Source organism: Protomyctophum parallelum (assembly GCF_964188405.1).
Source record: "Protomyctophum parallelum genome assembly, chromosome: 12".
NCBI lineage: Eukaryota > Metazoa > Chordata > Actinopteri > Myctophiformes > Myctophidae > Protomyctophum > Protomyctophum parallelum.
The window spans coordinates 38,716,760-38,735,586 of record NC_139712.1 but is presented as its reverse complement, the minus strand read 5'-3'; the positions used below and the strand labels follow the sequence as shown (position 1 = coordinate 38,735,586).

Here is an 18,827-nt window from a genome sequence, read left to right as displayed (position 1 = left end):
TTTGTTAAAGTGTTAAATTACTATAGCCTATTCAGAATTTCGCCATAAAAGAAAAAGTTCCAGCTCCAATTTGTCTGCTCATTTCTTTGTCATCACTTGCATGGGTTCTTGGTATCCCATGCAGTTTCAGAAAATGCATTTTCTGTTTAATAAAAAGCTGGAGACTCCTTATTTTAACCAAAGAAAATTACTTGCACTATATATTTAATAAAAGTAAATTATAAATTATAATATATTATTGTAAGTAATCTTTCTGTATTACACAAACAACTCAAAATGAATCCAGACTGAATTTATATTATGTTTAATATTGCCCAGCAGTAGTCTACTCTTGATTGCCTGGCAATTATTGTACATTTCTGTCATGATCAATAAATGAGTTACTTAAAGTGAGATGAAGGATAAACACAGTAAACAAAATGACATTGATGTAAGTATTTGCTAAGACATAAGTTCAATGAAAAATATGAAATACATATTATGTACATTTATATCAGAAAATGCATTGACCTGTCAACCATAATGCTATATACAGTGACCTCAAGTATTCCCAATTTCCAGCTGAAAGCTAAATTCACTCTAAATGAATATTATAGCTCTTTACAGTAAATACAACAAGAACACTTTCTACAGTTCATCTCAATGCAAAATATGTGGTGACATTTAATGTCCTAAAAGTAGATCTACTTTCATAGACAATATATATTGACTGACAAAATGTGTTCATTTTACCAAGAGAATTACATTAAGACCCCCCTCCCTAAATACACACAACAAATGCTCATTTTAGGAACAACCAATGAAGTTGCATATGTTATTAATAAAGAAAGGTGGTCCATATTTCTTAAAAATACAATTTGTTATATAAATACAATTTGGTAAAAAATAAACTTTTTTATACACATTCTTGCCAAATTCTTTCGTAAGTGCTATGTTTTCTCAAATGCTCACTTTGGTCTCTCTGAATGGGTTAATCCAATAATCCAGGGTATAAATTCTTCCCTTTAATCAAAACAAGACAAGTTAAGGCAAGTCAAGTACGCTTGGGAGGAAGTTTCATAAGAAGGAATCATCTGAAGGTGGTGCATAGGAAAAGCCCAGAAAGGCATCATCTGCCTCCATTACACTGGCATTGACTATGGCATGTTCAGGAGACCAGCAGACAGAGTTGGGGACTGTCTCATCTGTGAACTCAGGGTCAAAGTTTGTGATGTCATAGGGAGCATTCTATGAAAGCACAGGGAAAAGATGGAAAAAAGGGAAGGTTAACATATTAAGACACAGGGAAGGTTAACATATATATGGCATGCCATGCATACGTACGATTATAAGCAATTATCCATGAGATATGACATATAAAGGACATATTTACCACATTTGGTGTGAATGGAGGAGGGATTTTCTTCTGTTCCAAGTCATCCCAGTTGATGGAGGAAAAGAAATTGTGTGCTTTGATCTCATTCTGAAAATAATAATAATAATTAAACATGAGTTTTTATTTGTCAGTAAGCAGGCCAGTAGTATTGAAGTATTGACCGACATGAAGTATTGACTAGTGTGCGTTTATAGATTATCCACCAGAGGGAGACAAATTGAAAATATGGGGAAAGCTTTGGGGAGAAGAAGACAGACTCCATTCAAGACAAGTGGATGTGCAGCAAGAAACATCACTTACAAAGTCATCTCTGGATCCGAGTCTGTGAGCACCATCTTTTTCCAGCAGTGCCTGGAGGAGAGACCAGGCTGTGCTGGACGCGCCAGGGCGCATGGTCAGAGGCTTGTGGAGTATGTTGTCATACATCTCATGCGTGTCCCTGCTGTAGAATGGAGGCTGGAAAATGAAAGAGACACAAACTGTATATGTAGGGGAGTAACTGGCAGTTCAAAACGGTTTTTCTAAGATTTGTGGTCAAAAGAAACATTATCAAGGCTTCAAGCAATAACATAACTCATTTTCAACAACAAAAAAGATGCTGATTAGTGTGTACCATGGTATTGGCTATTAATTGAACATCTTTGTACAGTTCTATATCACTCTGTGGCATATCTTTCACACACAACAGAATGTAAGGTGAAGACTTAATTATGGAGGAGGGAATTTCTCCACAGAATTTCTCTGTGGAAAAGTCCATCTTAAAGGGACAAAACGCCAAGCTGCTGAAAGATGACATTGATGAACATGTGTGGAAAAATATGAAGTGAACTGTCAGTCTGTCATTTATGTGTCTTTTATGATAGGCATCAGAAATGTATAGTTTAAAATCTTCAAATAGCATAAAGGTGTGGTTTAATGAGATTTTGTAATTTCTATGCCATATTATGATAAACAGCAAAGGAGGACAGGCAGAGCTTGACACTGACAAAGCTTGTTGAAAACGGGGCACAGTGGCACAGTGCCTAGATGCATAGAAGGAGGCATGAGGTCAGTCCGCTGTCCCCCCAGGTTGGTAGAGGAAGTGTAGCGCCCAGGATTACATTAGATAATTGGCACTGGGTGAAAAAACTGGGTTGCAAAATCGTGGGATAAAATTGAATTAAAAGAAAAGCTTGTTGAAAACTTTGCATAGCAACCGCCTTGTTCCTTGTTCATGGCTTTTCATACTGTATGAGTCATTGCATATTCAGATAACGATATTGCTTGTGTTATAGTCACTGCACATAATCAAGCTCTTTAATACTGTATCCTTCCTTATTACTCTTGAACTGTTGATTTACGTCTTTTGTGTAAGTGGGCGAACACAAAGTGAAATGGTCCTGTATGTGATTCAGTTTCATAAGTATGAAGAGATGGTACACGGGAAAAACTCACCAGGCCAAATAGCATTTCATAGAGCACTGAGCCCAGGCACCACCAGTCTACAGTGTTGTCATAGGGCTGCTTCCGCAGAACCTCTGGAGCAAGATACTTGTATGATTGAGAGGGGGGGAAAAGCATAAAAACATAAGATTTCATATCTGCTTTTGAATAAAAGAAAAAAGAACAGCAATTCACAATTATGAATTAGTATGACTAGTTTTAGTTTATTATCCTGGAGAACCTTAGGCAACATACAGTATGCTGTGCATATTATGGCTCCAAGAAAATATACTGTAAATTAGATCTTGTCTGATTATTAACCACATTTTATTCCAAAGACTTAGTTAATAATTGTAACTTTGACACAGATGTTGAGACTTGTGTGTAAAACATTGACAATAATGGCACACAACATATCTACACAACTGAATGCTCTGATACCTCAGGTGTCCCACAAAATGTTGATGTGGTATCAGCCTGGGAGATGCCTTCCTTACATAATCCAAAGTCCGTCAAAACTATATGTCCCTATAAAGAGAGGAGACAGGCACATTTTTAGACCGTGACTGCCGTACAAGCTGTTCATTATCCTGGGCACTGAGGGATCTATTGTTTCCATGGAATGTTGGCCATGTTAGACCCCCCACCGCCACCGCCACCACCAGTCACTGCCCCCTCACTTTCTCAATGAGGCATACCAAGAAAAGCATTGGTAAGGCCTAATCCAATCACATATTCTACTCAGCTGAAACTGTAAATGACTGATACACTTGTTCATTCGATATAGATGGTGGCTGAAAATGTACGTCTATGCAGTGTATATTCGGCAGGTAGCTAGGTAGACAAACAGGCAGACCTATCATATGCAGCCATTATTGTTTCAGCAAATCTGTATACAATTCCTAGCAATTCCTAGTGCAGACCCCAAATAAATTAAAACTTTCAAATGTGCAAACTGAATCCAATACTCACTTCATAGTCAAGAAGGATATTTTCTGGCTTTAAGTCCCTGCAACAATATAAACACAAACATATCTGTATTTATTTAGGAATTTGTAACAAACGATGGAACAAATCACATCACAAGGATACTAGTTAAGGTAATATGAGGACATAGGCTACTCTTGTGACAGATAATTGCATTCACATGTTAGTTAAACTACAATTTCACATTTGTACACATGACTGCATGCACAGATAACTTAATAAGGATTAGTGCTAAGGGCTAGTAAAAGCAACTCTAAAAAAAATCTAAAAGTTCTCCAGGTTCTGTTTGTAGGACTACTGAGTAACTGTCAAGGGATCTTAACTTCGCCATTCATAATGTTATTGTGGGGGGCAAGCTAGACAAGCTGGAGAAAACACGCACGTACATACCTGTAAACAATATTGAGAGAGTGTAGATATCCAAGTGCACTTGCCATTTCAGCAATGTAGAATTTTGCTCTGGGCTCCAGAAATGTCCGTTCTTTTTGAAGATGGAAGAATAGCTAAAACAATAAGGTGCCGATTTAGATCAAGACAGAACAAAGCACACACAGATTCATAAAATCAAGTGATTAGTCATGACCTGCATTGTCTAGTAAGAATAAGAATAACTCCTCATGAGTGCATTACAGTCAGCCAGCTTGAAAGCATTTACCACAGACTGTGCCAACCTTAAATGAGCAAAAGTCTAATACCCAGCCACACATGATGGAACACATTAACATGTTACATTACAGACAAATGATGATGCGCGCGCACACACACACACACACACACACACACACACACACACACACACACACACACACACACACACACACACACACACACACACACACACACACACACACACACACACACACACACACACACACACACACACACACACACACACACACACACACACACACACACACACACTCTCTCTCTCTCTCTCTCTCTCTCTCTCTCCCTCTCTCTCTCTCTCTCTCGCTCTCTCTCTCTCACTAACTGTATGACTTGTTTCTGCCAGTGCTTCAATGGTATGTGTAAATATGCCAATAAATATTTTCATAGAGTAACACTGGCTTACGCTGCACAAGTGGTCAGGAAGTATTTATTCTAATGTGGAAAATTCTGCTCACAGATTCCAGTTGTGAGCAAGAAAGAATACACAGCCATCACTGTGTCACTGTCATAACACAGTTGCATGTTAAAAACCTTTCTTGGAGGCTAAGGGGTGTATTTTGTTTATCCACGAGGTACCATATTACCATATTAGTATATTACATATATACTGTAGGCTGGCATTGAAACGTGTGGTAACAACTTTGCAAAACAGAAGGGACTGGTTGGTCACGCTTGACCTGTCCGTCTGTGCGTGTGTGTGTGTGTGTTTGAGAGGAAGATAAAAATGCAATTATTACGCACTGCTCCATGTGTGTGAATGAGATCTATCTGCAAGTCCTTTGAGGATGAGATGGCCAGGCTGGGCCCTGATTTTTCTCAAAAGAGGCATTTGTTCAAGCAACACAATAAACGCTTTTCTAAATTAGCATCAGAAAGATGGTTTCTCTTTGTTTGGAAAATGTATTTTCCTAAACTTAAGAGTCATTCACAAGCAGTAGACAAGTCGCAGGAATCAGCCCAAGGATTGGTGCATGATGCATCATACTAAACTGATTCCGTCGGCTACACAGTCTGTATATAGCAGTGGCGTCACTGATCCTTTTCGTCTTCAGACAGCAGCAGAAATCTCGGCTGCACTTAAGCTTCAGAAATGCTTAGCTTGTGTGGATGCCACCACACTACTTGATCAATGAAAGTGTGTCACTACTGAAAAGCTATTTGATTCAGCAAACAGAGTAGCTATCACCATACACCACACGATGCCTGGGGAGTCGGAGTGGTACAGGGGAGTAAAAACACGTGTAAGTGGGTGGAAACTCATCATTTAAAAATGTGGACAGGACTTGTACTACCCTCATATAATGGCTCTGATCACATGTTCCTGGAGGAACATGTGATCAGTCTGGCAATGCCAGGCTACATGGAAAACGCCCACAAGCGGGACTGCAGGCTTGATACTCAGGGCATATGCAAACGCATGAGACTTAACTATTCCAAGGTGTGAGAGGTGAGGAAAGTGCTTTACTGTAACGAAATGCATCCTGGTGCTGGTGTTCAACCAGGACCACAGTAGAATATTAAAGAGATATGTGTAGCAACTCATAATGTAATAACTGCTCATAATGTAATAAGGGCTCATAATGTAATAATTTAAATGTAATAAAAACTCATAATGTAATAATCGCATGAGCGCATAACGTAATAACAGATTTTTCTATAATGTAATAATGTGTTACATGGGAGTGGCAGTTCATAATAATAAAAGTTCATAATGTAATAATGGCCCATATTGGTGAGAAAAGTCTTACACTGTCATATTTATGACTTCTGTTGACAAATGTACTTTCTTATGTCCCATATAGTCTTACACTGTCATATTTATTACTTCTGTTGACAAATGTAGACTTTCTTATGGCCCATAGTCTTACACTGTCATATTTATTGCTTCTGTTGACAAATGTAGACTTTCTTATGGCCTATATAAAAGTGAAAAGTAACTTTTTCGTTACAAAAAAATAAAAAATAGATCACACCCATGTGAGGTCCCCGACTCCCCGGAACATCCAGACCCCCAGGAACACGCCCAGGGGGCCGGGCCGGTTCTGGTGAGCCGCCCTGCATCCAAAACGCTTGGTGGAGAAAATATACTATTTCTGTGCTCAGACCCAGGGACACAGCCAGCAAGTCAGGGACACACATAGCTGTCTATATAGGAGTGGTGCACAACTAAAAAAAAAAAAAAAAAAAAGGGCTCCCACTTCCAGGCCATTCATTCATGCCTTCATTTCAGTACTACTAGTGATAATAATACCAGAGGGGAATGGTGGTGATTTTGATGATGCTATGTAGGCCTATCAATACATATTGTTATAGCAAACAACACAAGTAGGCTACAACCAACACAACTTGGGGGTTCCAGTTCCACTGCTCCAGTGAATGATGTGTGCTGATAGGCTGAGATAGCTCATAGCTGCTCTTATTGGTGGTGGTGGCAAAACTAATTTGAGTCTGGATTAATAAACAAAGTAAGACCAAACCAGAATTAATAGGTTTGATTATCACACACACACACGCGCATGCACACGTGCAAAGTCTCTTGAATCTATCTGTCTCTCTCTCGCTCACATGTAGGCTATGCACACACACATGCGCGCAGCCTCTTTCAGTGTCTGTCCGTCTCTATCTCGCTCGCTCACATGTGCGGGCGCACGCGCGCGCACACACACACACACACACACACACACACACACACACACACACACACACACACACACACACACACACACACACACACACACACACACACACACACACACACACACACACACACACACACACACACACACACACACACACACACACACACACACACACACACGGCTTGGACACCATATGACACTCCCTCTCTCTCTCTCTCTCTCTCTCTCTCTCGTCACTTATCTAACTGAGGTTACTGTAACCTGAAGATACTGATCATGATACTGATCACTGGCCATGTTACTGACATGATATCAACAGAAGTAATACATGACAGTGTAAGACCTTTCTCAACAATATGGACCATAAGATCAATAGAGGTAATAAATATGACAGTGTAAGACTACGTATACGGGCCATAAGAAAATCTACATTTGTCAACAGAAGTAATAAATGTGACAGTGTGAGACTATATTGGGCCATAAGAAAGTCTACATTTGTTAACAGAAGTCATAAATATGACAGTGTAAGACTTTTCTCACCAATATGCGCCATTATTACATTATGAACTTTTATTACATTATGAACTGCCATGTGTGTGTTCTTAACGCAACACATTATTACATTATTACATTATAGAAAAATCTGTTATTACGTTATGCGCTCATGTTTTTATTACATTATGAGCAGTTATTACATTATGAGTTGCTACAGATGTGTAACAGTCAAAATATATAGTATAGAATATAGTAGTTTAATGCATCAAACAATCTAGGTTAAATTCAGACTCATAGGCCTGTTTGTTTACTCACTACTGTAGTACATGTTACTTCAACATCATGCATCTCTCTCTATCTATGGAAGCAGTGTGTATTATTGCTATTCTGGGTTTCTCCTGGCCCAGTGACTCATTGCTTCATGAGTGCATCATTCATAAAAGTACTCACTTCTCCACCATTGATGAAATCCAAGACAAAGTATAACTTGTCTGTAGTCTGAAAGGAATAATGCAGCCCAACCAAGAAGGGGTGTTTCACATTCTTCAGCAGCACGTTGCGCTCTGCCATGATGTGTTTTTGCTAATTTAAGAAAAAGAAAAAGTGATTTATTAAGCATCAGCAAAAACTTCTATTGTATATGGCTAGGGTCAGGGGGATAGAGTACATACAATTACCTCTCTTCTGTTGAGAATGACCCTTTTTTGTAGGACTTTGACAGCATAATACTTTCCATCGTGTTTCCGCTTTGCAAGGAAAACCTTCATCACAGGGGAGAGAAAGCACTGTGTCAACTACACAGACAATAGTTGCCTACATGCAATAACGCAGTGTGGCTAAACAGTTAAGAGACTCTCACTTCCTCACCCAGAGAGGTCATTACATGCAGAAGTAAAACTGCTGTGTTATCCAACAGACACAATGAAATGCTCAAATTTCACCTGCAGTGGTTCAAGCAGCTGCTTGACCTACATACATTCAATTAAGTTTCTGTCCACATTATTAAAAGGCAGGGTAAGTGATATTTTCTGGTTAAAACAAAAGTACAAAACGTTTGTTGTTAAAAGGTTAAATCGCTATATTCTGATAGTAATCATTGCTATAGAGTGTTTGTTCAATAACAGGGTCTCTCCGGCTCTTTAATGAACAGAAAAAACATTTTCAGGTAGGTGACAACATTTCAGCCAATCAGGAGAGTATGTTTCTCTGACGACTTTGTGTCACAATTCCACTTCCGTTTAATCTGTTTTCTGACTGCGTTCTACATCCTGATTGGATAAAATTGGTATCCCAACCTGAAAATGCATGATTAGATTTTTTTTCTCTGATGATCCTGTAACAGTTACAAAGCTGCTTTATATTTAAATAAAGTAAACTATTCATCCCTCCAGGAGTCCAGATTGAAAGTGAAATATTAAATTGTTGTTTTTCCTACAAACAAGTCCTTTTTGTATAAAATACAATATCAAAATGCAATATCATCAGTGTATAATACCACTGTACTATTTACAAACTGTTAGTAAAGTATTCAATCAATTCCTTATGACACACATACCTTTCCAAAACTCCCTTTTCCGATGACCTTTAGAAAATCAAAGTCTGTAGGCTTAGCACTGGAAAAAAAACAAAATAATTATTGTTTTAAAACAAATATATTCATGAACTAGAAAAAGTGCCCTTCTGGGCACAGGTCTCCACCAGGTTATCCACAGATCCGTGCAGTTAGAGGTAAAAACACTTTTCGGCCAGTTATAGCGCCACCTTGAGGCTGAGTTGAAATTGTTCATGTGGCATTTTGTCCTCGGCCTAGTGGGAATGTGGGTGCACAATTTCACGGAAATCACGCGATGTGTTCATGATTTGCAGCATTTTGTTTGAAACTGAGCACTCCTGTGAACTTTGGAAGCCAATCTTAACCAATCAGGATGGAGTGTGAGAAATATGAAAGACCGGTTTGGTTGAATGGCTCTAGAGAGACTGTGTACCAATTTGCGTGATGTTTGGACAAAATCTGTAGGTGTGCTGTGCAAAAACCTGTTTTGCACAAAGCGGCCTCCTGGTGGCGCTATAACAGGCGGTTCTGGAAAGTTTGGGGCAGAGGTTCATGGTTGGCATCCAGGGAGTGTGTGTGCAAAATTTGGCATCGACCGGGTTAACGGTGGCTGAGATTAGCTGGTCACGGACAGACACACGGACACACGGACACACGGACACACGGAGTGCAAAACATACTCTCCCCATGCCTTCGGCTGGTGGAGACAAAAACATAAGCCAGGGAATTTAAGTAGTCGAACCAAGTATTTTCATTCTGATTGGGTTGCTGGGGAAAATGAATAGTGTACCGGTAGTTTAAATTAAGCCATTATGACCGGGAAAGTGTAATTTTAGGAATTAGACATAATTATTTTATACTTGCTATTTTTCTAATTTGTGCAAAAAAGAAAAGAAAAGGAAAAAAAAGAAATTGTCACACTAAAATCGAGTAACCAGTAAAATTAAGAAAAATGGAATGGGGGACACCGACCGAAGCCCCCACCCAGCCCCCGGTGAAACGCAAAAATGTCAATAAAAGGAAAAAAAGACTAGGACAGTGATGAGGTTAAAAAATAACAATTGCAGGCATTGTTAGTGACTTTTCTTTAAAGCACATTTGCGTAGAACATACTGTGGATTTCCAGACGGTCCCAGGTTAATGTTTCTGGAGGTAGAGTTGTTCTGTTAAACATATGAGAAAACATTACCTAGATCAGTGGCTATGGTGTGACTGGAGGCCATGTACTTTGGAGCAGTGAACACTCATCCATTGCCAAGGCTACAATTAAGACCTAGTTCAGACCATCAAAGATTTGCGACAACATAGTTTTAGAATGTTGCAGAGAAACATCCCATCGGCTGATGCCGGCTAATTGAGTTGCAAGACTTGTCCAATCACAAGCAACAAATTGCAACACATTTCACACAATTAGGTTTCTCAAATTAACACACACACTCACACTCACACTCACACTCACACTCACACTCACACTCACACTCACACTCACACTCACACTCACACTCACACTCACACTCACACTCACACTCACACTCACACTCACACTCACACTCACACTCACACTCACACTCTCACACTCTCACACTCACACTCACACTCTCACACTCTCACACACACACACACACACACACACACACACACACACACACACACACACACACACACACACACACACACACACACACACACACACACACACACACACACACACACACACACACACACACACACACACACACACACACACACACACACACACACACAATAGTGCATCGTTGGTCTGAACTATAGGCTTAAAGGGCTAGACCACTGGGTTATGTGGTTACCTTGCCATGATGTAACTTCAAACATTTGAAAGAAATCAAAATGAATTGTTCCTTTGACTAGAAATTGATTACGGTATTCAAAATATGCTCCTTGTTGACTTTACATTGTACGGTGAAGAGGCTCAGGAGGAGATCTTTTAGTCCGTAAACAAACGCAAACAAAGCTAATACTGACAATATAGAACATCACCAAACACAGTACTGTTTGCCACTAGGTATCAGATTTCAGTAGGCATAATATATAATACGGTAATTTAGCCTGCAAACCCACAATCTGACACTAACGTTCAAACTACTTCCCTCTTTACTAACCAAAGCTTTGTGCAAAGTCTGCATGGCGAGTCACTTACTTTGTCATCCTCATCCTCAGAACCATCTGAAAAGTTTTGGGATTTGTCCATCTGTAGGAAGGCCCTCACATCCGGGCTGCAGAGTTAAAGGGGTACAGAGCAGTCACATTTACATGTTGGAAGTTGGAACATCACTTTACCATATGGCAGTGCTCCATTGGATGAACCAAGTTTTTCTTCATGTCAAGATGAAACATGGATGATCCAATTTGATCTGATGCGACTCAGGCCATTGGAGTATTGACTGTAGATTTGATGGAGTCAGTCATTTAATGAAGTAGCAGTGAGTAAAATTATACTTACGTGTTGCAAAGCTGGGGATGCGTGACAAGCCGCTGGATAAACTCATGTAACCCTGTTCGTCTTTGCTTGATGAACTCTGTAGGACAAATGGTCATCGAGAAGAATTGCTTTAATGCATTTGGGCATGGTCTCAAATCTTATATAACCTAACCTACAATATCACATGATCAAATTAGTTTGCGTAATGAGTACATACGTTTTAGAAAGAGTGTTAAGAGCACAGTGTGAAAACACTTACCTGGGTCAAAGTTGTCACCAAATATTCTCTTGGCAGGGATTTTCAAGTTCATAGAAGGAAACTGCTTCCTTAACTGCATAGGGGGGAAATAGTCATCAGATTAAAAAACATCTTTTTATACAAAAGTCTATGTACATTAAATACAAATAAAGTGTGTGATTAAGGACATCGCTGCACAACTCACTGTGTTGTAGAGTTTATCAAACTCTGCATATCGCCTGAAGACAAACCATTCACGACCATGTCCGACACATACCATCACTTTGTAAACCTGAAAAAAGGGAGCACAGCTCACGTTAGCATAAACTTGCCACAGTAGTATCTATTGTTATGGTGACACAACTCAGCATTAGGCTCAAACCGCACCAATGTTTCGCCATGGAACTCCTTGCAACCAAACAGTTGCGAATAGTTGCATGAAACCATTCTCCCCAATGGCAGTTGCAAGCAGTTGCATTGTGCTGTTATGGTATACTACTATGCTTGGGGTATGCTTGTGGTCAAACAGACAAATCTATGATTAAACACTGGTAGTCCGTAGTTGGGAATCCAGCTAAACCTTTTTGACTGATTAAACACTGGTAGTCCGTAGTTGGGAATCCAAATCCAGCTAAACCTTTTTGACTCAACTGGCTTGCAACTTGACTCGCAGAATTCTGAACTCACCGTGTAACGCTTCTTCTTATCTCTCTGCTCATTGTAGCAGGGAATGCTGACATTGGGGCAGTTGGCCACCTCCTCCATTATGGTGGCTTTCGGTAGTTCAAAGTGTTGAGAGGTTGCAGAGGGTCCAGTGCTTTAGCAGCCTTCCAGGATAGACCTCATCCAGACAACTGGACCATCGTCATGCAGGCTCTGCCAAAAAGTGAAAATATAAGCTGTTGTTAATAAGGACCCCAACAAGAGAACGAATTGTTTCTTACATAGGAATTTGAAATGCCGTCAGTCTGCCCACTAAGCAACATTTAAACCTGCCACATCCTGACCATGAGTCAACGTCAACACACATGCATGTCACATGCACACACAAACCAAGAAAACAGAGAGAGAGGCGCTTTCTGGAGGTGTTTCACAAACATAAAACACTCACACCAGGCAAGTACAACCCATTCTCCCTCTACCTCACAGATTCTCTTTCTCTATGAATTTGTATCTTCATCTGTCAGATTTGAAATATAATGTTCTATTATTGCAAAATGTGCTTTAATAAAAATAAAAGATAAAATAAAAGTATCAAATCAAGAAAATTGTGGAGGTTCATCTGTAGAAATAAAGAAAATGCCAGCACTCATTGTACCGGTATGTCCTTTTTATATGAATTTATTTACCTCTGATGTTGATAACGAACGTGTTTCGGCCTGTGTGGCCTTCGTCAGCGTTATCAATTATTGATAACAAAATGTTTGAAAATGTGTGAAATGTGTGAAACAGTTGAATTTATACAGATGAACAATTATGCAAAATTAATTAAGTAATTGCGATTTATCTCAAGTAATTGCGATCATCTCAAATAATTGTGATTAGATTAGATGTAATAACTAGAAAAAGTGCCCCTCGGGGCACAGGTCTTCACCAGGGCAGGTTGTGGCCTCCCAGTGGCGCTATAATAGGCCAATGTGAAAAGGGTGCCATTTGTTCTTATGCCTTTGATGGCAATTGGATGATTTGAGGCATTTTGTTTCCAAAAATGGTATACGCATTTATAACAGGCAAATGTGAAAAGGGTGGGATATATTCCTCAGCCTAGTAGGAAAGTATGTGAAAGATTTCACGTAAATTGCACGCTGCGTTCATGATTTGAGGCTTTTTGTTCCAAACGGGGCAGTCCTGCAAACTTTGAAAGCCAATGTTAGCCAATTAGGATGGAATATGAAATATCGGACAGATCCGTCTTGAGCACATGACTATAGAGATACAACGATTTGCGGGATTTTTTGGACAAAATCTGGAGGAGTAACAGCAAATCATGTTTTTTACAAAAGTCGGCCTCCTGGTGGTGCTATAACAGGCCGTTCTGGAAAATTTGGGGCAGAGGTTAATCGGTTGCATCCAGGGAGTGTGTGTGCAAAGTTTGGCATGGATCGGGCCAACGGTGCTGGAGATTAGCTGGTAACGGATGGACAGACACACGGACGGAGTGCAAAACATACTCTCTCCACATGCCTTCAGCCTGGTGGTGACAGTACTACCAGTTTGAGAGATTATAGCTACGCACACGCACACACACACACTCACAATCATAGACTGTTAGCCTCTTGTATAGCCACATTGTAAAGAGGTAGTCTACACCCACAATGGTGTCAGTATTATATATAATATTAGATGGGCGGCAATATTAAAAGAATACCACTTTACGTATCAGTTATCAGCCTCCATCAGAGAAATTCTGTACTTTAATACTTTGCTACTTATATTACTAGCAGCAACAACACATGCATGCATGCACCCACACGCACGCACACCTTTTAACCCTTTGTTTGAACCCCAGTATCCCATATCCTATGGGGAACATTTACCAAAAATAGCCGATCTAAAACGTGACACGTTGTGTGAGCATATAGAACTGCTATTTTTTGCCAAAGAGATTTGTGTGTAGAATTCCTGAATTCCTGAAAGAGTAATATTTGCAGTCATTACAACTGTATGAGCTACTTAAACCCAGTAGTTCTGATTCTGAACTCAACAGAAAAGTGAACTCTGGACATGCAATGTATTAGAAAGATACACTAATACACTAATGTAAGCAATGTGATCCAGATAAAAAATTCCTTTGTTATGTCATTCTTTTTTTCCTGTTACAACAAAGCTCTTTGTCTGCTGCCCTGACTTTGACCATTGTTTGATGATAGTGAGGTCAGCATGGGTTGTTCAGTATTCTTTTTCTTCTTTTTTTCAGACCACGACCATTATAGTTGCTCGCTCCTCTGCCCATGGTTCTCTCGTAACACGCTGCCAACTGTGCCCAGGGAAAACGGCTCCTGGTTGATCCTCCTGAATGCACCCTGACGGCAGTGATCTCATGCTGCTCACGTTGTGCAGGGGAAAACGCAAGAGACAAACCCTCTTTAAAATGCAACAAGTGCAATCAGAGAGACCTTCAATGCCCTCTTCATTGATAGTCTCTCGCTGTCTCGCATACTTTCATTCTCTCTCTCTCTCTCTCTCCCTCCCTCCAATACATCGACAAGCACAAACTAACAGTCAGGCTAACTAAATAGCTATGCTAACTAACATACAATCAAAAACTCATTAGACTTGAATGAAAATTATGTATTGAAAAAATTACATTCTACCACTAAGGTGGGAGGCTAACCCACTCACTAAAGCTGGTGAAGTTTGCCATATCTACCAATCCAACATTGAACACAACAGAAACCTTTTGTATTAAAAACACAATAATTGTTGGCTAGTAGAATATGATCGGTTAATGAACATGGAATTTACCAGCCAACAATGCCTCCAGTGAAACAAATATAGTCTCCTACACTGTATCATTCATCTGTGTGTGCATATGCCACATGGTTAGGTTAAATGTCGCTGGGTAGGACCCGCTTTTTAACATTCCACAAATACCTTCGTTCAAAAGGGAAATAAACTACAACCATCCATAACTAAAGGCTGCTACTCATTCCTTTGGAATGTTGTACTTTGCCACACCCACTATCTGGTACAATCAACTTTGCCGTAAATCCACAGTTCAGTTTCAGTTTTTATTTAGTTATTGTGCAACAAGGTAGAATAACTCTCACACTTTCAATGTACTGTCTGTATATGCAATAGCCTAGGCCTGGCTTAAGGCCAACAGTCATCAACATGAAATAACTGGTTCGGACAGGCACAAATATGCTGGGCTAGCTACTACACACAGGATCAAAAATAGCATTCTTCCTGCTTAGTTAAAATGCACATCCTCAGGAGGATGTTGGACACCATTGTCTGTGTGTGTGTGTGTGTGTGTGTGTGTGAGACTGTGTGTGTGTGTGTGTGTGTGTGTGACTATGTGTGTGTGCGTGCATGCGTGTAGATGACTATAGGTGTGCACGCATGCGTGCACGTGTGTGTAACAAAAAAGAGAAACAACAATGCACAAAAAAACGTCTGGCTTGTTAACCAAAGTTGGCTAGCTTGGCCAACAATGAACAGCAAGTGAAAGCTCAGTCAGGCTTGCATGCATACACTGCCAAATGCAAAGGCACACGGCCATGAATTGTTAGAAGAGTGAGGGTGACCAACAATAATCCTGCAGGCATGTGAACGGACAAGGAGATTACTGTCCTGTATATAAGCCCGTTATATTCTGCTGATTATACTCTGAAATAATATGGTACTCGATATTGGCAAAAAACTAAACAAAAACAAAAATATGTGTAACTAAAACATTTACAGTATGTAAACCAACTTGTAGTTTGCTACACTTAAGAAACACCTTGCAAAGATTTATCCAGACTCAAACACAGGTTCGATTTCAAAATGTGTCTAACTGAGCCGACGTGTGATTGAGAGTTGAGACCATTTTCCATCAGATAAAAGGAACTGTAACAGGGGAAGTGTGAGTCCTAATGCATGCAAACTGAGTGTCTGGTAGTTTAATGCTTAAAAAGACAACTTGCACATCTGAGCAATCAGCAAGCTTCAGCTCATCTTAACTCTCAGACGCTGACATAGGTCAGGTGTAGAGGTGTAATGAGATATTATGCTGTAAATATTTCCACAAAAGATACAGTACAGTATAATAGCACAAAACCTGAAATCACGGTATCAGATATGACATTTTCATGCAAGATTGTGCCGATGCTTGTGCCAATTGATATGCATTGGACCTAATGTCAAGATACCTAAGTGCTTGTTGATATACTTTGAGGTATCGCCATTTGCCAATGTAGGACTATTTTTTGTTTGTGTACAAGCTATACTGTATGACAACCAGATAATCCACCATGCAATTTATTTTGTTTTGTTTCCCAAAGAAAATAAATAGGCAGGCCTACATTTGTGTGCAGTGCTCAAATGTTATCTTATAACATCATGGTCTGGTCTCACAACTTAAAAATAAATAAAAATCGCAGTTTAGTAAAACTGAAGATAGATTTCAGGGAGGATTAGATCAGCACCCAGCCCATAGATACCATATTTGCCCAAATATAAATATACAGCCAAATATTTTGTTTTTAAACAAATCACCCAATGACTGAGGGACATATAGCCTACCAGGGAGTGAGTGGGATATATAAGAATGGATTAGAGGGCGGTGACATGAAATTATACTTTGTGGAATGATGACTTGTTCCTAACAGGAGGCAAGATTCATACTGTATATAGTGAGTGTAGTCAAACGTTTGCTGAACCTCAAGCATATCACGTGTATTATGGGAAAATGTCCTGTACTGCGCTGATGGGAACAAAATGAGCAGTTTGAATTTGAACACACACACACACACACACACACACACACACACACACACACACACGAGGAATTGCGAGCTCTAAATACTAAATAAACTACTAGTTCTCTTCTAACTCTTGAGATAGTCGCGTGTGACATGTTCTGCTGCTGCATTAACCTAATCTATCAAACCTTTGTCCAACCGTTGTCCCTTAACTTTTCAATTCAAGGCATGATGAAGCCAAAAAAAAAACGTTACGTAATGCAGCCATGTTGCTCTGTGATTCTTTAAACCAACTAACCAAGCATCACAACTTCAAAAGTATGTTGTCGAGGACAGCAGTAACTTAATTACGGTATACTAATTTCGATAGCTTACGATGTGGGACCATGCTGCGTGTTTGCGAGATAATAACCAATCTAACTTACCTTGTTTCATGTGGTTTTCATGGTGGCAAAGTTGTTGCACATTAGAAATCGGTCTAAACTCCTAAGCAACCGAATTGTTACGATTACTTTCTTCTTCAGAACTCAATTCTTCTTTTAGATAATCACCCTCCTCTTCAAGTCTTCAAAAAGGACAGACTGTACTGTCTTTTGTCTTTTGTCACTCATACGCTTCTGTCAACTCAACTGTCTGTAAAGCAGGAAACATCAAGACAAGAAGTTCCAATGAAATTTGTCACGGGACCCACACAGAGAGACGCGCTTGTAGTTTGCAGAAGAATGAAAACATTGAGGAAGCAAAAAACAATCAAACAGTGACATCTACTGGTACTCTGTTGGGGAAGTGTGTGCGTGTGTGTGTGTGTGTGTGTGTGTGTGTGTGTGTGTGTGTGTGTGTGTGTGTGTGTGTGTGTGTGTGTGTGTGTGTGTGTGTGCACGCGTGCGTGCGTGTGTGTGCGTGTGTGTGTGTGCCACATTTTATTTGTTTCTCGTACATGTAGGTACAAGCAGATTTATTTTGGCGCAGACATGTTCAGCAGAGACTAATGACTATGTGCTATAACACAACAATAGCCTAGAATGTAACAACAAGATAATAATTACAGTAATAATGGATGGTTATTGGTTAATGATGGTTCATTTGAGAACAAGGTGACACCAAGTACTATTATATTTACAACAAGTTATAGAGAATATACTGTATACAGTTTTGGACACATGACACGTGACCAGAAGATATTAGACATATAAAGAACAGAACATACTGGAAAACAACAGATGCATCTTGTATCATTTGAACAGGCGTCAATCCATCTGATAAACATAGTCTGTATAGAGTTGGTCATGGCATCAACTATCAGTATGTGCTAATGCAAATTGAATCGTCAAATGCATTTACTGGTTCAATTGTAAGTGCTGTGACCGGTGACCCGAATCGGGTTTCCCAGTGGGTTGGATGGATGTCAGATGGATAAAAAGACCTTTATTGATCCTGCAGGGCAAATGCAGTGACCAGAGGCAGCACCACAGTTAGAGTAGCCTACAGATACAGAGTAAAACATTTAAAATAAAATGAAGAAAATGGTGCCCAGATGTCCCTAGTGCCCAATTATCCAGGTGCCAACATGTCCCTAGTGCCGTC

At 39.8% G+C, this 18,827-nt stretch overlaps 1 protein-coding gene across 1 annotated transcript; it reads right to left on the bottom strand.

Annotated features, from left to right (window-relative positions):
- Positions 1-288: 288 nt before the first annotated feature.
- sgk3 (serum/glucocorticoid regulated kinase family member 3) lies at positions 289-17,937 on the bottom strand. The gene is made up of 17 exons (XM_083778795.1): positions 17,669-17,937; positions 12,523-12,711; positions 12,041-12,127; positions 11,857-11,929; positions 11,619-11,694; positions 11,316-11,391; positions 10,253-10,302; positions 9,143-9,200; positions 8,265-8,348; positions 8,038-8,169; positions 4,175-4,287; positions 3,770-3,806; positions 3,239-3,325; positions 2,810-2,905; positions 1,676-1,831; positions 1,373-1,462; positions 289-1,227 (listed from the first exon to the last, which is right to left on the bottom strand). The coding sequence occupies exons 2-17, from the start codon at positions 12,598-12,600 to the stop codon at positions 1,057-1,059; spliced, it is 1,464 nt and encodes a 487-aa protein (XP_083634921.1). The 5' UTR covers positions 12,601-12,711; positions 17,669-17,937; the 3' UTR covers positions 289-1,056.
- Between the last annotated feature and the right edge of the window lie 890 nt (positions 17,938-18,827).

What these genes read in the sequence shown, in the direction of transcription:
- sgk3 (XM_083778795.1), bottom strand. Translation starts at nt 12,600, where the DNA reads ATGGAGGAGGTGGCCAACTGCCCCAATGTCAGCATTCCCTGCTACAAT. An exon ending in CATCCCCAGCTTTGCAACAC is followed by an intron (nt 11,392 to 11,618) that starts GTAAGTATAATT and finishes TTAACTCTGCAG; the next exon opens with CCCGGATGTGAGGGCCTTCC. An exon ending in CTGAGGATGAGGATGACAAA is followed by an intron (nt 10,303 to 11,315) that starts GTAAGTGACTCG and finishes TATGTTTAACAG; the next exon opens with AACAACTCTACCTCCAGAAA.